Raw genomic sequence first — 19,272 nt, 5'->3', positions numbered from 1 at the left:
CTCAAGCTGCCTCTCTCACTTTCCTGATGCAAAGTACTGGATTTCTTTTAAATGCTAATCCTTTCAGCAACCACTCTCCCCAGAGCCCCAGCTTAGCAGGCACTTTCTCTGTGATTAAGCTGCAACTTTCTCAAGTCATTCATCCCTGCCATTTGCTTCTGATTCCCACTATAGATCTGGCTAACGGCAGCTGGAAGTACCCATCAGTCTTAGAGGAGGATGAACCAAATTGTAGTGTACTCCCTTTGGGTTATTTACAGAAAGCATTTTCCTCTATCTTTATTTTATTTTAAAGACCACTACTGGGGATTGAACACGGGAACTTTCACATTGGGCTACACTTTCAGCCTGTCTTTTTTTTGTTGTTGTTGTTTGTTTGTTTTTTAAGATAGGGTCTCACTAAGTTGCTCAGGTGGTACTTGAGCTTGGACCCTCCTGCCTCAGCCACCCATAGCACTGGGATTAGATGTCCCCCACCATGACTGGCATCTCTCTTTATATTCTTATCTGTCACCCAGATGTGTGCAATGCATGTGTGCACTTTTATAAACACGAAAGAAATTCTATGAAAGGAAAAAGATTCTTAAAAATTGCTGCATCACAAAGGACAGGATGCACCAAATGTTCCAGAGGCACAGGAATTCTGCTGTCCTGCTGTGAGTTACCTGAGGGCAGAGCATCTGCTTCATTTTTTAGGCCAAGGGGCAAGGATCACAGAATTTACACTGTAAAGCTCATTGCCTCCCCCTCAAAACAGCATTCTCGGCATCTCCCAGACTCAGTTATGTCCTGGGCATCCACACCAGGGTGTGGTCCGCTGTTTGTGTTTTACTGAGTGCCCTCAGGTGGTTGCTGCAGGGGTCTTTCTCAATAAAACAGCACCTTAAAGCTGAATTTTAATTTTTAAAAAATCATTTATTTATTTATTTGGTACAGGGTCTCTCTATGCAACTTGGACTGGTAGTGATCCTCCTGTCTCGGCCTCCCCAGCGCTGGGATTCCAGGCGTGTGCCGCCATTCCCAGCTTTGGTGGCCGGCACAGCACGCCGGGGTTCTGAGGCTGGCATGGCATGCTGTACTGGGGATTGAACCCGGGTGCTTGCACTTGTCAGGCAGGCGCTTAGACCGCTGTGCTAGCTCCCGAGGCCTAAGGCTGGATTTTAATAGGTACCAAAAGAATAAAAGAAAAAGGAAAAAGCTACCCAGCAGTGAGTGAGAATGAAGTGACAAAATGGATGTCCGCCATGCAGGAATGGTTCCGTGTCGAGGATTGGGGGCTGGCTCCTTCTTGGTCTTTTCAAATAGCTCCATCAGTCCCAATGCCAAATGCAGCTCCAGCAGCTCTGAGGCCCCCCGCCCCCAGGGGCACTCAAGGTGTGTGGGAATCAAGCATGCGGCATGGTCGCGGCCTCCGGGAATAGGGATGAAAGTTCTGCCGCTTCTCGTGCTTTGTGTGGCTGCGTCAAAGCCCATGACGTGCTGGGTCCCTGTAACACGCTGTGTCTATACAAAGGGACAGAACGCCACTGCAGAGCAGGCTTCGCGCACGCAGGGGACCATGGGCCTGGTGGGAGCAGAGCAGCCTCCCTGAGATCCTGCTGGCTCACTCCGGGCACAGTGGATGCAGAAATGACAAGATGAGGCCCCTGCCCCTGCCCATGCTGGGTGACAGGCAGATAAGCACGCGCACAGCAGGAAGATGCAGTCTGCTAGGGATGGAGGAGAAATCACTCAGAACCGGCTAGATGGCAGACAGGCAGGATTTCTGTCCCCCAGAGTGGAAGAATGAATTCCAAGGAAAAAACTGGTGAAGAGTAGGAAGGCTCATTGAGAAAGCTCCTGAGAGACAGAAGGCCTCCTGAGTGGAAGGCCATGGAGGGGCCCTTTGCCATTTACACTGAAAAGTCACAATGTGGTATGACAGAGGGAACCTCCAAATGACACAGGGAGAAAAACCGATCTCTCACCCTAACAGGTACCTGGGCCGAGTTCGTGTTCTCTAAAACCAAAGAATGGGGGCCAGGGAGATAGTTCGGTAGAATAAGCGCTTGCCTCGCAAGTGCAAGGGCTTGAATTCAATCCCGGGTTCTGCCAAAATAAATAAATAAATAAATAAAACCAAAGCATGAATTTTAGGAACAAATGGAGGTTATAAGCAGAATATATTTATTGAGGGAAAGAAAGCTCCTGTCTGAGAGAGGGACAGGAGGGGAGCCCGAGTGGGTTGTTGCCCCAGGAAGTTGTCTCTTCCAGGGACTTTTCTAGAGGAAAACCATGGGGTGAGGCAGGTCTAAGGTGGTGGAGAAAACATTGGAACTCGCCTAGGTGGGCATGAGGTGGGACAAAACTATGGTCAGCCAGCGAGGTTACAGGCACCATTGCTCAGGTAAAATTGATTAAATCCAGTACCAAATCGGGAAGTGAGTCACGTAGCAGGCTGGCATGAATATAGGACAGGGTCTCTTCCTGTTGGGGATCGGGCTAGTGACTCATTTGGGCTCTTTCACAGTGATTGATACCTATTTAGAATATCAATCCCTGATGCCCATCCTTTGGGAAGTCTGTAGCTGTTTCCTCTTTTGTCTTGGTCTTGAGGTGTGGTCCATACAAGAGGGTCTGTCTCTTCCAAATTGCAAAGTCACCTTGTCTTCCATGTTTTCTCCTTGAGGGCCTGGCCCTGTCTGACTGCCTGTAATATTTCTATCTAATTCAGCTGCCTACAACAGGTACAGTGTGGGTCAAAACTATCATCGTCCATAAGACTGTCGTCACTGAGCTAATACCCACTAGGGAAGGGAGGCACGTAGCGGGGGTATATGGCTGGCGCCAGTAACCTTCACACGATGACTTCTGAAACAAACATCTGGAGGAAGGGATGGGTCCAGATCCTCTGGTCACCCACCTACCTGGGCATCTGATGTGGACTTAATGGCCCAGCTGGTACTAATTACAATACAATCTCAAGTTATTGTTTGTCCCTTAGGGAGGCAGGTAGGCCTGACCTCACATCTGTATATTGAGCTTGGCCTTCTTCAGAGGTGCCTCTAGCCCCAATTCTGATGTCTTTATTTTTTTCTGCTGATTTCCTGGAGGGCCCAGTCCCTCTCCAACTGTGTATTAATTTCTGTTTAGCTTGACTGTCTGTAATATTGGGACCATGACAGTGTCCTAAGGGATGGATGGGTCAAGAGGCTGGAGTACAACCCAGTCTGCTTTTTTTTTTTTTTTTTTTAATCTGAGCAGGGTACAAGGGTTCGCCTCATGGCACAGTGGCTCACTGGTCTCCATCCTATCTGGAGTAGGATTTGACCAAAGTCTGCAGCATTCCCCAAGTGGGAAAAACTGATAACACCAGCAACAACAAAATAACAGCGAACCTGGGAGGCAGAGACCACGGGTGTCTCACGGAGTCTTCCCCGGCTGGGCTGGCAGGTGGAGATGGTGGGCTGTCTCATGGAATCTTTGTATTCATACCCGGAAGCACAGATCCTGCTGTTTCCCTCATTTTGCACTAAAATTGAGCCTCCCAGGGTTCTCTGATTTTCCCAGAACACATTGCTAGCCTGAGGCCTTGAACCCAGCCCTGGAGGGCCCAGCACTAGCCATTAGCTGCTCTGTTCTCCTTGCTCACGGAGGGAGCCTTCCTGGTTATTACAGCCCATTGAACACAATCCTGAAGGCAGGTTCCTTTCGAAATGAATGCATGCACATTATATGCTTCAAAATAAATCCTTGAGGTGGGGGTGTGTTAAGGAAGAGGAAGGCATTTGGAGAAGAGGATGCACATCGACTATTCCTTTGATAGAATCTTCTCCTTCAATAACTAAATAATAAAAATAGTAATAGTTTCCTCTGATCTAAAGTTTCCTCTGATCTTAACTTTCTGGTTAAGTAGTTTGGAGTGCATTTTGTGGCTGTGCGTGTTCTTGGGTCTACAGTATTTGCCTTCAGGAAGTGTTCACCTGCATTTCCCTTCCGGAAGCGGTCACCTATAGTATTCCCTTCCGGAAGTGGTCACCTACACTTGCCTTCCGAACGTGCGCCTTCTGGAAGTGTGTCCCTCTGTGGCTGTGCTCCAGCAGACCAGCTTGCTGCTTTTCCTTCTGGGGCAGCTGCAGGTGGGGAGGCAGTCCCTCCCAGACATGCAGCAAGGGGACGTGGAATTGCTGCTCCCTGTCTGAGAAACGCTCCTGGCAGGATTGTTGTACACTGAGGTACATTTAACTGCTTACACCCCTTGTAATTTGGGGAGGAGAAATTCAGACATCAGTTGTGTTTAGCCATGCCCCAGGAGATTAAGTCGCCTTCACCTTGAATGTTTGTGCTTTGTAGCTGTCACTTTTGTGCCTTCCTTCTCTTCTCAGCTTGCTACAGGTCAGGTACAGCACAGGTCCCAAAACCCTGGCTCCTAATGTAGGTGCCAAGTGTAGGAGGTAGGAGGGCAAACCAAAGAGACCACTGAAAGCAGGGGTGGTGGCACATGTCAGTGATCCTAGCAGCCTGTGAGGCTGAGGCAGGAGGATGGCGATTTTGAGCCCAGCTTGGGCAACTTAGCAACTTAGTGAGACCCTGTCTCAAAGTAAAAAAGGACTATAAAAGTCAGTGTAAAGGCCCTGAACTCAAGCCCCTGTACCTTTAACACACACACACACACACACACACACACACACACACACAGAGGCCTCGAGGCTTGCTACCACAGGGCAGAATGACCTGTCCCCCAGCTCTGGTCCTGTCTATGTGACATCATGGAAAGCTTCCAGCCCCTCACCCCTTTCTTGGCTCACCTGTAGTGAGGCTCCTGTTGGGATCTCAGGCCTCTCTGAACCACAGTAGGAAACCCTAATGGGTTTTCTGCATCCCTCTTGGTATCTGGACCCCTGTACACCTCTCCTACTTCCCTGTATCTATGAGATCAGCCCCAGAAAGTGTCCTGTGAAAGAATGACAGGGGAACAAGGATCCTTTCACCCATTCCCAGTCCTGACAAGGGAGAAGGTGAGAAAAAAGTAGACACAGAATACAAGGAAAGACTGACACTTGGGGAAGAAAGGCGGCGCTGAAAAAGCATAGAAATGACTCCTGAAAGATCTTGGCTGTCTGCCTGTCCCAGAGCTTGGTGACACAGCTATTTTGGGTCACCTTATCGCATGCTGGCAGTACCCAGTGCAGCTGTGGGGCTTACTTTTATGGTGTGCATGTAAACATAGGCACATAGGAACACACACACACACACGCACACGCACACGCAAATGCACACAGTGCAGGGCTCTTGATAAAGGAGAGGAAACGTTACTGTTTTACCAAGCTCCACCTCCTGTGTTGTTTACAAGATTGCATTTCCCCCAAGAAAGCTGGAAGAGCGAGTGTGATTGCAGTCCCCGAGATGTCAGCCTGGGGCCTGGCCCAGGAGGCCTCTGTCTCCCATACGTCTCCTCTGATATTTCAAGTATTTCTTGTGGCTCAAGTGGAATGATCTAAGTTCCGGGCACGAGGCATTTCCAGAGCCATGTCGTGTGCACGGTGTCAGGGGCTGGAGCTGCCTCAGCGTTCAGCAGTGACCATTCTGCCCTTGACGCAAAACCAGGGCTGGGGGTGGGGCCGTAGCTCGGCGGCAGAGCACACACTCGGCTAGCATGTGCCAGGCCCCAGGGATAAAATAAAACTGGGATGGACTTTTTCTCTCCTTGTACACTTAGCCTTGACGGACTCGCTCAGCATGTGTGCCTGACTGAGGCGCTAGGGTCAGAGGGTGTGATTGGTCAGTGTGAAGAAATGCTCGGTTGAAAATAGGAAAAGGCATGCTTTTTAAGGAAAAACAACAGAGGCTGTGAGGACGCTATGAAATTCTCATGGAGAGCACAAGAGATGAGAAACACGGACCGTGTGAATCGCATAACCACCAAGCACCTTTTGTGTGCCAGGAAGTAACTGGGTTCTCTGGACAAGGAATAAAACACGAGACGATACTGTAAATGACGCCACTCTCCACAGATAGAAGGTTGTGCCATTGTTAAGCGACAAGGGGACAACTGTGTCTTCAGCAGCGGCACAAGTCAGGAATTGGGAAGTGTGTGCTGCTCCCACGCGACAGATCCTATTACAGCATTGTTACCTCTGTGTGTGTGTGTGTGTGTGTGTGTGTGTGTGTGTGTGTGTATTTTTAGCTCCTTCCAGAAAGGGCTCCCTGGGAGGAAGTTAATTTTAAAGTACATGTTGATTTTAGACAGGCAATTGGGTTTCCTTCTTTCGTGGTTCAGAGGAGAGGCACATAATCCCTTTGACGCATCTTCAGAAAGAAAGAAAGTCCCTTCAAGAAAAGCAGTGGTCTCAATGGAAAGGCCACCCCCTAGATGGTGGCCTGTCCCCAGGCCTCCTCCACCGTGAGCCCAAACTGTGGATGGGAGGCTGAAACAGCAGAGCTGACTTGCATAACCCTGTGCCTTTCTCCACAGAGAAGGGGCCACCTGAGGCAGCAACGGGTCCCGGAGCTGACGGGCAGCCCACGCCACCCTGGATCACCATGGCCCGGCAGAAGAGGCGAGGGGCCCCTGACCAGCCGCCAAGCCAGGAGGACAAACCCGGAGTACGAGCGCTGAAGTCGGAAACAGGAAAGCAAGCCAAGGCACCCGAGAGAGCCCAGGTGCCCCAGGTGCCGACTGCAGACCCTTTTCTGTTGCTGAGGCCCAGGAGGGGGCAGCTGACCTGGGCCGGGACTCTCATGAGGGGCCCTCACGTCCCACACAGGCAGCGCCCATACCTGCACCTGCAGAAGCTGCTGCTGGGCGGCTGAAGTCAGTGAAACAAAAGCGGTTTTGTGCCAAATGATAGGCTCTGTGGCAGAGCTGTGTGCCGGCTTTCTGCATGTGCTGGGCTAGTTAGGAACGCAGAGAAGCGTGGAATCGCTCAGGCGGTGGAGACAGCGCTCTGCTCCTTGCCTCCTAGGCAACGCAGCTCAGCATCTGGACAAATGGAGTGAGGTTAAAATAACTTCTCTCCCAGACACGTAGCAGCGATGTCAGTTGTACCCCCACAGCTCCTCGTGCGGTGATCAGTGATCCCTGCTTGTGGCCCTCATGCTGGCCAACTGCTGGGGCACCTTATTCCTTATTTCTCCCCAGGGATGTGTGGCCGGAACTTGGGGTTCCTTCTTGCCCTCTGCACTGTAAATAGCTTTCACCACCACACACAGCTAGAAGCAAGCCAGGCTCCAGCTTTTGGGTCTCCTCGATAGCCACAGGAATAAGCTGAGAAATCCGTAAGCGTGTTTCAGCCCTGCCAGGAGAGCCCAAGCCTGCACCCGCTTCCCTCCTTTTCCCCACAACTCAGTTGCACCCAGACCAGAAGGCAAGCAGGCAGGCTAGGGGATTTGTACAAGAAGTGCTAACCCCCTGGAGTGTGTGTGATCCTGCCAAGTGTCCCGAAAGTCAAGAAATCATTTCCAAACCATTTTGACTGCCATGTGCAATCCCTGCCATCCAGCATCTGGTGCTAAGGTCATATTTGGGGGACAGGGAAGCCACAATATACATGTGGGCCAGGATCAGGCTGGGTCCTTGTCTGAGCTCCAGCATCCTGCTGCTGAATGCCAGCGAGGGGAAGCAGCAGAGCTCACCACAAGGTGCCACCAGTGCAGGCCATCCTGGGAAAGGCCCCTGTGACTCATGCACCTGCAGTGTGTTTGTCTCGCTCCCAGTGTGCAGGACTGACAGTATGTGTCTTTCTTATGTCCCCACAGGAGCCTGTGAAACATGTTGACTTTGTCCGCAGCAAATCTTTCCTGATGACCCCTGCTAAACCCATGGTGACCCAGAAGCAGGGGGCCAAGCTGAGCCTCAAGGAGGGGCTGCAGAGGGGAATCTCCCTGTCACACCAGAACTTGGGTATGACATCGGCCTGTGTTACCAAGCCCTGTGGATTCATGGCCCTGGATGGTTCCTGCGGTCTTGGTTTGTTTTGTTTTGTTTTGTTTTGTTTCATTTGTTTTGCTTTGTTTTTGAGACAGGGTCTCACCATGTAGCTCAGGTTGGCCTTGAATTCCTTACGTAGACCAGACTAGCCCCAACCTCATTTCTCTTTTTTGTTGTTAGTTTGAATTTTGGTTTTTGGGTTTTTTTTTTTTTTTTCTGTTGTTTGCTTTGTTGAGTTACTTGCCACATTGAATTTTCCCTGAAGTGTTTATTAAGATATAATTCACATGCCATAAAAGCCTGCCTAAGTGTGTAATTTAGTGAGTATACATACGTTGCTGGTGTCTTATGTACAGAACATAGGCCCTAAGCTTAGAGCACTTCCCTCGTACTTAAAAGAAGCCTCCCAGCTACTTGACCTCAATCCCCATTCCCACCTCTAGCTCCAGACAGCTGCTGATTTACTTTCTCTCTAAAGATTTGCATTTTTGGAACATGTCTTAAAAATGAAATCATAAAATATCTGTTCTTTTATATCTAATTCCTTTTGCTGAGCAGAGTATTTTTGATGTTCATTTCTTGTTGCATGTGGAAGTATTTTTTGTGATGTGCTCGAGACTGAACTGCGTCTCAGATGTGCTAAGCTGTCTGCGTCTATGCTTCATCCCAGCCCTTTCTGGCTTTGTTTTGGTTTGGTTTGGTTAACTGGGGGTTGAACTCATGACTCAAGCATCTACCCGTCTACTCTTCTAGCGAGCTACTTCCCAACCCTTGTATTTCTTGAATTTTATTTATTTTTCATTGGGGTAAGAGGTACACAACAAGGAGCTCGCCTTTCTGTCCATTTTAAGTGGATGTTGAAACAGCACTAAGTTCAGTCACTTGTTGATGACCTGCCCAGCGTTCCTGCAGTTCCACACCATTTCCTACTGTGTACCACAGAGCTGTTCAGGAGGCTCAGAACCCTTTTTACCCATATTCTGTGCCTCAGTGTCCTTGACACACGTCCACACTAATGAAGTTTCTGTTGGGAACGCAGTTAGGATCTTGGCTTGTATTTAGAGAAATGCAGGAGGCTTCCATGAACACCCACACCCTGCCTTGTGTTTCTGCTTGTCCCCTTGCAGCAGCTCAGGCTGCGGCGATGACGGAGAAGGAGGTGCACCAGCTGAAGAGAGCCAGCTACGCCAGCGCAGAGCAGCCCTCATGGATGGAACTGGCCAGGAAGAAATCCCAAGCTTGGAGCGACATGCCCCAGATCATAAAATAGGTTGGCAGCAAGCTGACGGAGAATGTCTACTCCCTTGATGGGCCACTTAGTTTAAAACTGCCAATAAATCATAGCAAACAGACTGTGCAACTTAAGATTGATTACATCACCAAGTTATGACAACCTTGGGGAAGAGGAAGGAACCAAGTAAAGCGAACAGAACAAATACAGCCATAACCCTGGACCAGACAGGCCCCAACAAAAGCCACATTGAAAAAAATCCAAGAAGGAGTCCCTGTGCCCAGGGGCATGAATGTGAACCTTTCAGAATATCCTGGGAAAAAGAAGCCCCAGATGAGGCAGAAAACAGAAAGGAAATGTGGATTTATAAATCCTCATCCTGAAAGGCCCACACCGGAGCCATCCCGGGAACGCCCCACTTGTGCTTCTGCTGAAGATCAGCCCGTGTCTGACCGCTGTTTTGTCTGTCTTCTCCTTTTGTGTTTACTACTAGGCATGACATTTGTAATAGGGGTGCATTTCCAAGTGCACCTACAGGACCATCTGATTTCCTGAAGATAGCTGCACTTAAGGAGGAGAGAAAGGACCGTGTAGGGCTCGTCGGCCCATAGACTGTTTTCAAAATAATTTTTAAACTTTTCCACTCTGCCTCTGTGTCCTCCGCCACTGCACAAAGCATTGCCTGTTTAATAAAAGCTTTCGGACATGCCTCGGTTCTGCGTGCAAATGTTATTTCTGCTCACAGAGAACTGCTACTTGGAGTTAAAAGGCAAAGCATGATGTTTTTTGGGTTGGTTGGGGATTGAAATTTTTTGAGACCTTCCCCTATTTTGGGGAAGTCTAGTTTTGGAAGACAAAAGATAGCAACGTTTTTATGTTTGTGGTAGGACACAGTAAAATTATTTTTTAAAAATTTAAAAATTGTTCTTTAGCATCCAATGCATCAAATCTACACATTCTCATTGAAAACCAGGTTGTGGGTGTAGTGTGTCCAGTGAACCACAAATGAAATGCAGAACGTGGAGAAGCCAGGCAGAAGCATTTCCCTGGAGTCGCAGAGTTGTGTCCCAGTTATACAGTACCACTGTACTTTTTGAAAACAGTTTCTGTGTGTTCTTTTGAACAAGCCGGTCTCCATGGAAATTGGTACAGCTGGACTCAGAGTCGGTTCAGTGTCGTACACTGTAATTTGATTTCACGGATCCTAAGGACTGCTACTTTTATTTATTCTTTCTAAAAATTCTTTTTTCTAGTCTTTAGTACTATACAACTTTGTAGAGTCGACCCTTATTGAAAAAAGTCCAAGGACAGATTCCCCCCTCAAGCAAATTGATTGTGCTAATTGCCTTTTCTGAGGGAAGCTCCTGGGTAAATGGGGGGCGTCCGCTGTAGAAATGGGGGCAAAGAGCAAGCCCTATAGAAAGGAGTTCATCCTCAGTTTTCCCATTAAGCATCTAAATGGAAATACCAAGTTGTAAAGTTGGGAGTCAGTTCTGTTTCAATGGGATAGGAATTTAGGGTCTGGAAGGGGCAGAGAAGGCTTCCGGGGTCAATCCTAGTTCTTCCAGCGAGGAAGCCAGAGGAAAGATCTTTGGGAAGGGTGCAAGAAAAGAGGGGGACCAGAGCAAGGTGAGCAACAAAGTGTTAGGAGAGGAAAAGGTTAATCCACTGTCTAGGAAGCTCAGATGGGAACAGGGGTGGCCGTTGGCATTGGACTCCAGAGGTCACAGCTGAGCTTGACAAGAGCCCTGTGCGTGGAGTGCGGGGGACAGAAGTGAGGTAAAGGTGCCAGCTAAAGCCAGCTCGCAAGAAATCGCCTGTGAATGAGAGCAGAAGAAATGGCAGTAGCTGGAGGAATTGTGCGGGAGCACTTTTATTTGTTTGTTAGAGCGGACACACAAGAGCAAGCTCGTGTGTGGGTGCAAATAAACTTGCAGGAGAGAAGAGGAAACTGCTGATCAGGGCTTCTGGAAGGGTGGCTCACCTACAGACCCGCAGCTGTGCACTGCTATTATTCCTGGAGACCGGAGCCCCAAGTTCTGGTCCAGCTGCCGAGTGACCGCAGTTGCCTGCTCCACGCCCGCCCCACTGCGTGTGGGCACCACCCCTCTGCTGACCTTGGTTCCAGTGTGAGTGCTGTGCTTTCATTCAGGGAAAAGTGCGTGGGGTGTCACTTGGATGTGCAGACTCCAACAGCCACAACACGTTTCCTGCATGGATGTGGTGTGTGACCCCAGGGTCCCTTTTCACCTTGATGAGCTTCACAAAAATCCACTTAGACGCCAGCTGATTCTGTGCACAGGAAGGGCTGGTGCTTCTCTCGGGCCTCATGGGCCTTCTGGCTCCAAGCTGCCTTTGCACTTGGGAATTGTGCCTTCCTAGTGGTGGCCACTGCCTTTCCTCACAACAGACAGGGCCACCGGTGCAGTCTGCAGAATTCCTGACATTCTTAGTTTCAGATGGATTTGGAAGTGGAATCCCAAGGAGGAGGCGCACCCTAGAACCACAGCCCTTCCTGGCTTCCTAGCCCGCGGGCGTCAGCACCCCCAGCAGGACAGATTTCCCTTGGTTGTCTCAAGTACCCATTTACCATTCTTCAGGCTTTAACAGGGAGCTCTTTGAAAGAAAAGGAGTCATCTCATGGAGGAGAGTTGTGGTAAATAACATTAACTCCACCTCCTTCAAGCCTGCTCTTTAATAAATGGCTCGTTCACAGTACTCGGACTCCCTAGTACAACTCAGCAGCCATGTGAATGAAATTTCTTAGGATGGGTTTCTCCGGCCCCAGCCAAGCTGTCAGAGGGTGGCAGCCCCGCGGACGTATTGCGAAGACTGCAGCCTCATGAGAGATCCTAGGCCAAACTACTCAGCGGGGCTGCTCCCGAGCCCAGGTCACTGAAACTGTGAAGTGGTGTGTGCTATTACCTCAAGCCAGTAAGGTTTTGGGCATAACTTGTTACACCGCAATAGCTAACTAATGAAACAGGCTTTCATATTCTTTTTCTGGATCTGAAGGTAAAGTCTCTACTTGTTTTAAAGTTGACATTTTAGTTGAGCTTTGGAATGTATCCCTAAGCACAGTACTAAGATGATTTTTTCGACACCTCCCAAGTAGAGTCTATAACAGCAGCCTGTCATGTGCTGGGAAGCAGGGATACCTAGACTACATGTCAAAGGCCTAGGTCCCCTAGTGTTTTAGCTACTTTTCTCTCATTGCTGGGACAAAATACCCGATGCCCAAAATTAAGGAAAGGAAGGTTTATTAAACTCACAATTTGTGGAAATCTAAGTCCATAATCAGTGGGCTGGAAGACAGGGTGGCCCATGGCAGGAGGCAGCATCTCATGGTGATGGAAAACAAGAGCAAAAGGGGAAAAGCAGAGAGAAGACCCTTCCCCACCCTGGGGCAGGCATAGCGCTCATACCCATAAACCCAGCATTGGGCCATGAATCAATCACAAATCCTAGAAGCCTGTACCATGGCCACATGAGGCTTTGAGAGACATCTAGACACAAACCAGAACACCTAGCATGTTAGTCAGGTTTTCATTGCTGTGACAAACTACCTGAGGGGAAAAAAGAAGGAAAGACTTATTTTGGGTCACGGTTTCAGAGGGTTCAGTGCCAGGCTGGCTGACCCCAGTGCCCTTTGGCCTACGGCAAGGCAGAAAAATCACTGCCTGATGAAACAAACCCACCCACCTTGTAGCATCCGGGAAGCACAGAGAGAGCTGCCTCCAGGGATTCACCATATTTAATTAAGGCCCCCTTCCCAGTACGCCCACAGAGCCATGGATTCATCAGTGGATGGGTCCATGGAGGAGACTAGAGTCCCTGTGCTCCAGTCACTTCCCGAAAGTCCAGTAGTTGGAAACCAAGCCTTCAGGGCAGCGAGCCTTCTGGGGAGCTGCTTCAGATTTAAATCATAACACTTTGCGTAGGGTGGCACTGCTCCTGGAAGCAGATGCCCAGCGAGGGAGTACAACTCCCACCCTTCCCCCATCAGCACACATACTACCTGCATGCAGCACTTGAATGGGTTCTGGCTGGTGGAATGTGGGTAGATGTGATGGGTGCCTCATATACAGGTCCCTAACTTTCCTGAGAAGGTTCAAAGGGGGGAGGACAGCCAGGATGCCAAGCGAGGAGGTCGTCCATGGTAGAGACAGTAGGAAAGGGAGGGAAATATTTGGCTCAGAGACATGGAAGGGCAGCAGAAGAGGTATCTTCAAAAGATATTTGATGGAAGGAGGAAAAAGGAAGTGGCTTATTCTTTCACTCCACAGAGAACAAACTAGAACTTTAAATGAAAGTTGGAAAGAAGGATAAAGGAGCGAGTGTCAACTCCCAGAGTTGTGCAGTGTGGGATAGCTTGCCTGGTCAGGAGAGAGCCCGGCTCTTCCAAGGTGAGCAAGCTGAGGGAGAGCACTATGCTAAGTGTTACGGTCATCACACTAGGATGCCGGACAGGTCTTTGTCCTTGCAAGATGGTGGGCCTGGAAGGCTCCTGGCCCTGCACGGTCCATATCTGGACCCCTACAACATGCAGCATCTTATGGCAGGGGCATTTCACCGACTGCCCTGCACACTCTTGATTACCAAGAAGCAGCTGTCCAGGTGTTCATCCTGCAGCCCGTCACTACCCAGTGTGCTTGGGGAGCTTCTTATGGCCACACAGAGCCCACAAGGCACAAGATGCGGCTTCCAGCTTCCTCTCTGCAGATGTGCTTGACGGGAGGAGGGTACACGCTACTTCCCACCCCGCTCCTGGAACTTTCAGTTGTTCCTGTTTATCTCCCACCTGGAGGGATATATTTATTTATTCCTTGGTGGAGTAGATGAAAATAATCTTTAGTGTGCAGGCATTTGAGGCCCAAATAGCAGAAATAATGGAGGTTGACGGCGTATATTTTGGGTAGTGTGTAAGTGTTTGGACAGTGGTTGGCATTTGCTGTTTGGGCATTGTCCAGCTTCCTTCGTTGTTTCTCCATCGGGAAATATCCTCATTAGCATGGAAATGAAAAGGAGATGCGTTGGTGCTGCCCAGAAGATTATTATAAGCAGGCTGGTTGTCAGGGTGCACTTCGAGAGCTGGCTTATTAACCTCTCCTGAGACACCCTGTGGTATTTGCAAGGAGGCTGGAGGCCTCAGAGCCTGCGTGGTCCTCCCTGCTGAGCCACTCATTTGACAGCTGCTGTTACAACTTCTGTTGCAGAAAACAAGTTTCACTTTTAGCCCACTATCCAGAGAAAAACAAGTTGTTCCTGAAAGATTCCCCCTGGGGATGAGAATTCTGGTACTGAATTTAGGAAAATGCAGAATTTTCTACTGAGACAAAGAAAACTAGAAGCAGATCACTGGGGAGTCCCTGAAACCCTAACTTTCAGAGGCAGAAGCCTTTGCGTTTAGATTCTCGACCTTTCTACCCAAGGAGGGGACAGAAGGAAATGATTGGGTTCATTATGCAACAGCCCAAACACCCCATCAACGGTCTCATCTGTGAAGGTTAGGTGGCCCCAGGTAGGCTGCCTGGACTCCCATTGGGACCAGAGCAGGAGGCAGAGGTTGGACACCTGCAGCGATGCTGAGCTAGGGCATCCTTGACCCCAGGAACCTCGGCCTCAAGCTGTCCTGTCTCCTCAGGGCCCTGCCCACCTGAGAGCTGAAATACTCCCGGCACTCGAGGCGCTCACAGAGGAGGCACGGCTGGCGCGAAGTTCAGCGTGGCCAAGTAGGGCGCTGGCTTTTCTGGAAGCCACTAGAGCCAGATGTATCCTGGATCATCCAGGGCCCTGATGAGTGAGTTCTAGCCACGTGGCCTGTACAGACTGCCTCTGGCGACACCTGGCCACTGGCCTTAACAGGTAGACAGTGCCCTCTTAGCTTTATGTTCACTCTCCAGAGGATGCTTGGCTTCCAAAGTGTCAGGCTAGATTGTGTCCCTTCAAAGGTGTATGTTGAATTCCTACCTCCCCACACATCAGTATGCAACTGGATTAGGAGGTAGTGCTGTAAAAGGGTTCATTAGTACAAGACGGAACTGCTAAGGTGGGCACAAATCTAGGATTCCCCGTGTCCTGAGACCTCAGGGAGAAGGTGGCCGCCTGCCTACGCAGAAGAAACCAACATCCCCCATGCCTTATTTCTGACTTCTAGCTTCCGGAATTAAGAGAAAATAAATGTCTGGTGCCAAGCCTAACGTGATTGACATGTAGGGTTGGGGTTGGCTCTCCAGGCTGGGAGAGGTGACCTGTTGGACCTCACCAACTCTAACCTGCGTGTGGAGCCACACACAGGCCACCTTGCTCATGTGGGCAAAAGCTTTGCTACTCTGGCACCGTCGTTTATTAGGAGAGTAATCCCCATTTTGTTTTGTCTTTCATTCCCTCCCCGCAGTTCTGAATTTCTTCAGTTTCTGTCCCATCACTAGTTCTGTGGCTACTGCCAGGCTCAGTCTTCCAAAGGCTCCATTCCAGAGCATCCCAGGTAGTGCGGTCTGTTGCTCTGTGTCCCTGTCAGCAGTGGGCAGAGCGGCACACCTGCTACAAAGTAGCTGCTCAGTTAATGCCTGCTAAATGGATAAATAAACGAGGTATTTAGCTAAGTGAATGATGCCACATGGGGCCAGTCTGTAACACAACACCACTCTGGACACACACACACACACACACACACACACACACACACACACACACCTTACTCTCATTCATTCCCTGCCTGTCAGAGTGCAGACCAAAGGCTCTCAATGGGAGTGGAGGGGCAGTGGGGATGGAGGGGAGGAGACAGGAGCTTTTGTCCAACTACAAAGACTGTTATTCTGATGCAAGTTAGACTAGAATTACTTGGTATGTGGAAAACAGGCTCTGCACTGCCCTTTCAGGGAGCGGGTTCTTGGTGCATGTTCCGCAGGCCCCGGGAAGGGCTGCTGTTGGGCGGAAGTGTCCTTCAGTGTCGTTAGACCAGACTGTCTGGCGGTGTTGCTGGGTCCTTTATGCTTCACTGATTTTCTGCCTACTTGTCCTATCGTTGGTGAAAGAGGAGTGCTGAACTCTCCTGCTGGAACTGCGGATGGATGTCTTTCTCCCTTTAAGTCTCTCCGTTTCACATTGTGCATCTTGAAGTCCCTGTTGGTAGGTACAATCACATAGGACTGTCCTCTCTTCTGGGGACACTGACCTCTTCATCACTAAGTAATGTCTTTGTCCTAAATAACCATCTTGTCCTGAAATTTACTTTGAAATTAAGATAGCCACTCAGGCTCTTCTTTAGATTACTGTTTTCATGGTACACGTTGGTCAACCTTAATCTGAAATCCAGAACACTCCAAAATCTGAAACATTTGGAGTGGAACGTTCCACACCTGATCTCTGATGGTCAGATGTACACAAACTCTTTAATATGCAGAATTATTAAAAGTATTGCGTAAAATTATCTTCAGGCTAGGTGTGTAAGAAATATATGAAGCAAACAAAAGAAATATATGGGACGTAAGTGATTTTCATGTTTGGACTTGAGTCCATCCCCAAGATACTAGCATTATATATGTGCAAATATTCCCAAATCTGACATAAAGAAAAGGAATCAAAATCCAAACACTTCTATGCAAAACATTTCAGATAAGGAATACTCAGCTTGAATAAATTTATCCACCCTTTTATTCTATGGGTGTCTTTATATGTAAGGTGAGTTTATTATAAACAGTTTATATTTGTAGCTTCCTTGTTCATTCACTCTCAGTCATTTAACTATATTGTTGAAGTCATTCTTATGTAACCATTTTAAATGGTTACTAATACAGTTGGAATAAAATTTGCCAGTTCACTAGCTCTTTTCTATTTGCTCCATTTGTATTTTGTACTTCTTGTCTCTTTCTCAGTCTTCTATGGGTCTGAGCAAACAGGGTCTTGGGAAGTTGTCCAAGCTGGCCTTACATGGACTTCTGTGATCCTCCTGCCTCAGCCTCCAGCGTAGCTGAGATTATAAGCTTGCACATGGAGTATGCTATATAGGTAGAGAATTTGGGATCCCTAACCCCTTTTCTTCATTCAGCATTTTAAAAATGTTACTCCATTATCTTCCTGCTTATATAGTTTTTGATCAGAGTCTCTTACACTAAAGTTCTCATTATTGCTCCCTTGTAAGTAATGGTTATTTTCTCTGACTACCTTAAATATTTTCACTTTATCATTAATTTGTAGAAATTTGTATAGAATATGTCTCAGTGTATTTGTTTCTTTGGCTCTGATTTTACAGTGTTGTTGTTCACTGGTATTCCTTAGTGTGTGATTTTGTGTCCATCACTAATTTTGGAACATTCTCAGCTTTTTTTCTCAAATATTCTTTTACTCCTTTTCTCCTTCTCATTCCGGAACTCCTATTATGCTTAACTTAGACTGATATTTATAAAGTCCTGCAACTGGTTGTTATCTGTACCTCTTTTGAATTTCTTTCTTCTTGCATTTCATTTTGTATGTTTTCTGTTCCTGTCCTCATGCTCACTGATCTATTTACCTGGCTCTATCAGACATACAGACAAGCCTGTCAAGAGCACTCTCCCTCTTTGTTATTCTGTTATATTGTGTTTCTAGTAATTCCATTTGATTCTTTTTCTTTTTTTAAAATCTATTTGGTACCGGGTCTCACTATGGAAGTGCTGGAATTATAGGCATGTGCCACCTTACCCGGTCTCAGTGGCTGGCCAGCACTCCTGGGACAGCGCCGGTGCGGCACGGAATGCCCGGGATTGAACCTGTCCCTGCACTTGCCTAAGCAGGCACTTACTCTGCTGAGCTATTGCAGCAGCCCAGAATCTACCTTCCTACCTTTCTTTCTTTCTTTCTTTCTTTCTTTCTTTCTTTCTTTCTTTCTTTCTTCTTTTCTTCTTTCTGTCTTTGGTACAGGGTCTTGCTATACAGCTCAGACATAGTGATCCTCCTGTCTCAGCCTTCTCAGCTCTGGGATTACAGGCATGCACCACCGCTCTCAGTTTCAGTGGCCAGCTTAGCGTGCAGTATGAGGGATCAAACCCAGGTCCTTGCACTTGCCAGGCAGGTGCTTAGACCCCCGAGTTATCTCTCCAGCCCCACAGCACGTGGTGCCAGGGATTAAACCCTGTCCCTGCGCTTGCCCTGCACTTGATTCTTTCTAATGGTTTCCATTTCTGTGCTGAAATTACTTCTCTGGTCTTGAACGCTGTCTGCCTTTTCCTTTCGGTCCTTCAACATATTATTCAGAGTCATCGTCCAACCCTTTCAACACCTGTGTCATCTATGAGTCTGGTTCCAGTGATGATTTCTTCTCATTAGACCGTTTTTCTTGCCTTTTCACATGTAGTATAATATCTTTGTTGTGGTTGAAATCTGGAGCTATTAAATAGAACAATAGATACTAAGGTAAATGTGGTTTTTTCCTAGTATTTGGAGATGAACCTGTCTTTTTTTTTTCTCCTAGGCCTTTAGTGTGTTAATCTCATCAGCAATTGGGCCGATTTGATATTTATCACTGGTGCAGTCTCCTTCAATGGGCTTTATATTCCATTAATTACTGTGTGTTTATGGTGTGGGCTAATTTTCCAGATGACATTTCTGGAAATATCATTTAGTCCTGGGCTCTCCGGTACTCCCTGGAGAGTCTGTCTTGTGGCTCTCCTGGCCGCATTTCACAGTTCTTTCTGCTGCAAGCTCCCTGGCTACATAGAGGAAGGGGAAGATGGCGCATTCTCTGATTTTCTGAGTAAGCCTCAGAGACGAGCGGGTACTGTGGGTCTGTATCGCAGACTTGTGAACTTCCCAAACGTCCCTGTCCCTCCCTAGAGCAGTTTTGTCAGCTGTTCTTTCTCCAGCTTCCACAGCTTCTGACCAGGGACCTCAGACCACAGCTTTTGTCTCCCTTCATGAAGGCTTTGAAGACAGAGAACGCGGATGCTCAGTTTGGGCAGTGGCTGTTCCTCCTGTCCCTGCCATCCATGAGAAAGCTTTCTTGGGATTCTTTCCCAACTGTGGCATGGGTACTCAGTGCATAACCTAGGGGCAATCCTAATCCTGCGCAAGCGGCCATCATCCTGTCCTGCTGGCCTTCTTCTTTCTTCTTTCTTCTTTCTTTTTCTTCTTCTTCTTCTTCTTCTTCTTCTTC

The 19,272-nt window shown here is 48.3% G+C and overlaps 1 protein-coding gene across 3 annotated transcripts in view; it reads left to right on the top strand.

Moving 5' to 3' along the window:
* The window catches only part of Kiaa1211l (KIAA1211 like), a 57,541-nt gene extending 47,692 nt beyond the window's left edge, over positions 1-9,849 (top strand). Inside the window, exons 8-10 of one of the 3 annotated variants that reach the window (XM_023717531.1) lie at positions 6,455-6,642; positions 7,738-7,948; positions 9,037-9,849. In XM_023717531.1, coding sequence (XP_023573299.1) covers positions 6,455-6,642; positions 7,738-7,948; positions 9,037-9,179 — 542 coding nt within the window. In that variant the 3' untranslated portion in view covers positions 9,180-9,849. Of the gene's footprint in view, positions 1-6,454; positions 6,652-7,737; positions 7,949-9,036 lie in introns of all 3 variants that reach the window. The other 2 variants (XM_023717530.1, XM_023717529.1) reach the window with 2 other exon arrangements.
* Positions 9,850-19,272: the final 9,423 nt, after the last annotated feature.

The sequence above is a fragment of the Octodon degus genome, unplaced genomic scaffold, assembly GCF_000260255.1.
Source record: "Octodon degus isolate 3935 unplaced genomic scaffold, OctDeg1.0 scaffold00052, whole genome shotgun sequence".
NCBI classification, from domain to species: Eukaryota; Metazoa; Chordata; class Mammalia; order Rodentia; family Octodontidae; genus Octodon; species Octodon degus.
The sequence above is the reverse complement of the archived record's forward strand: the minus strand, read 5'-3'. Positions and strand labels throughout refer to the sequence as shown.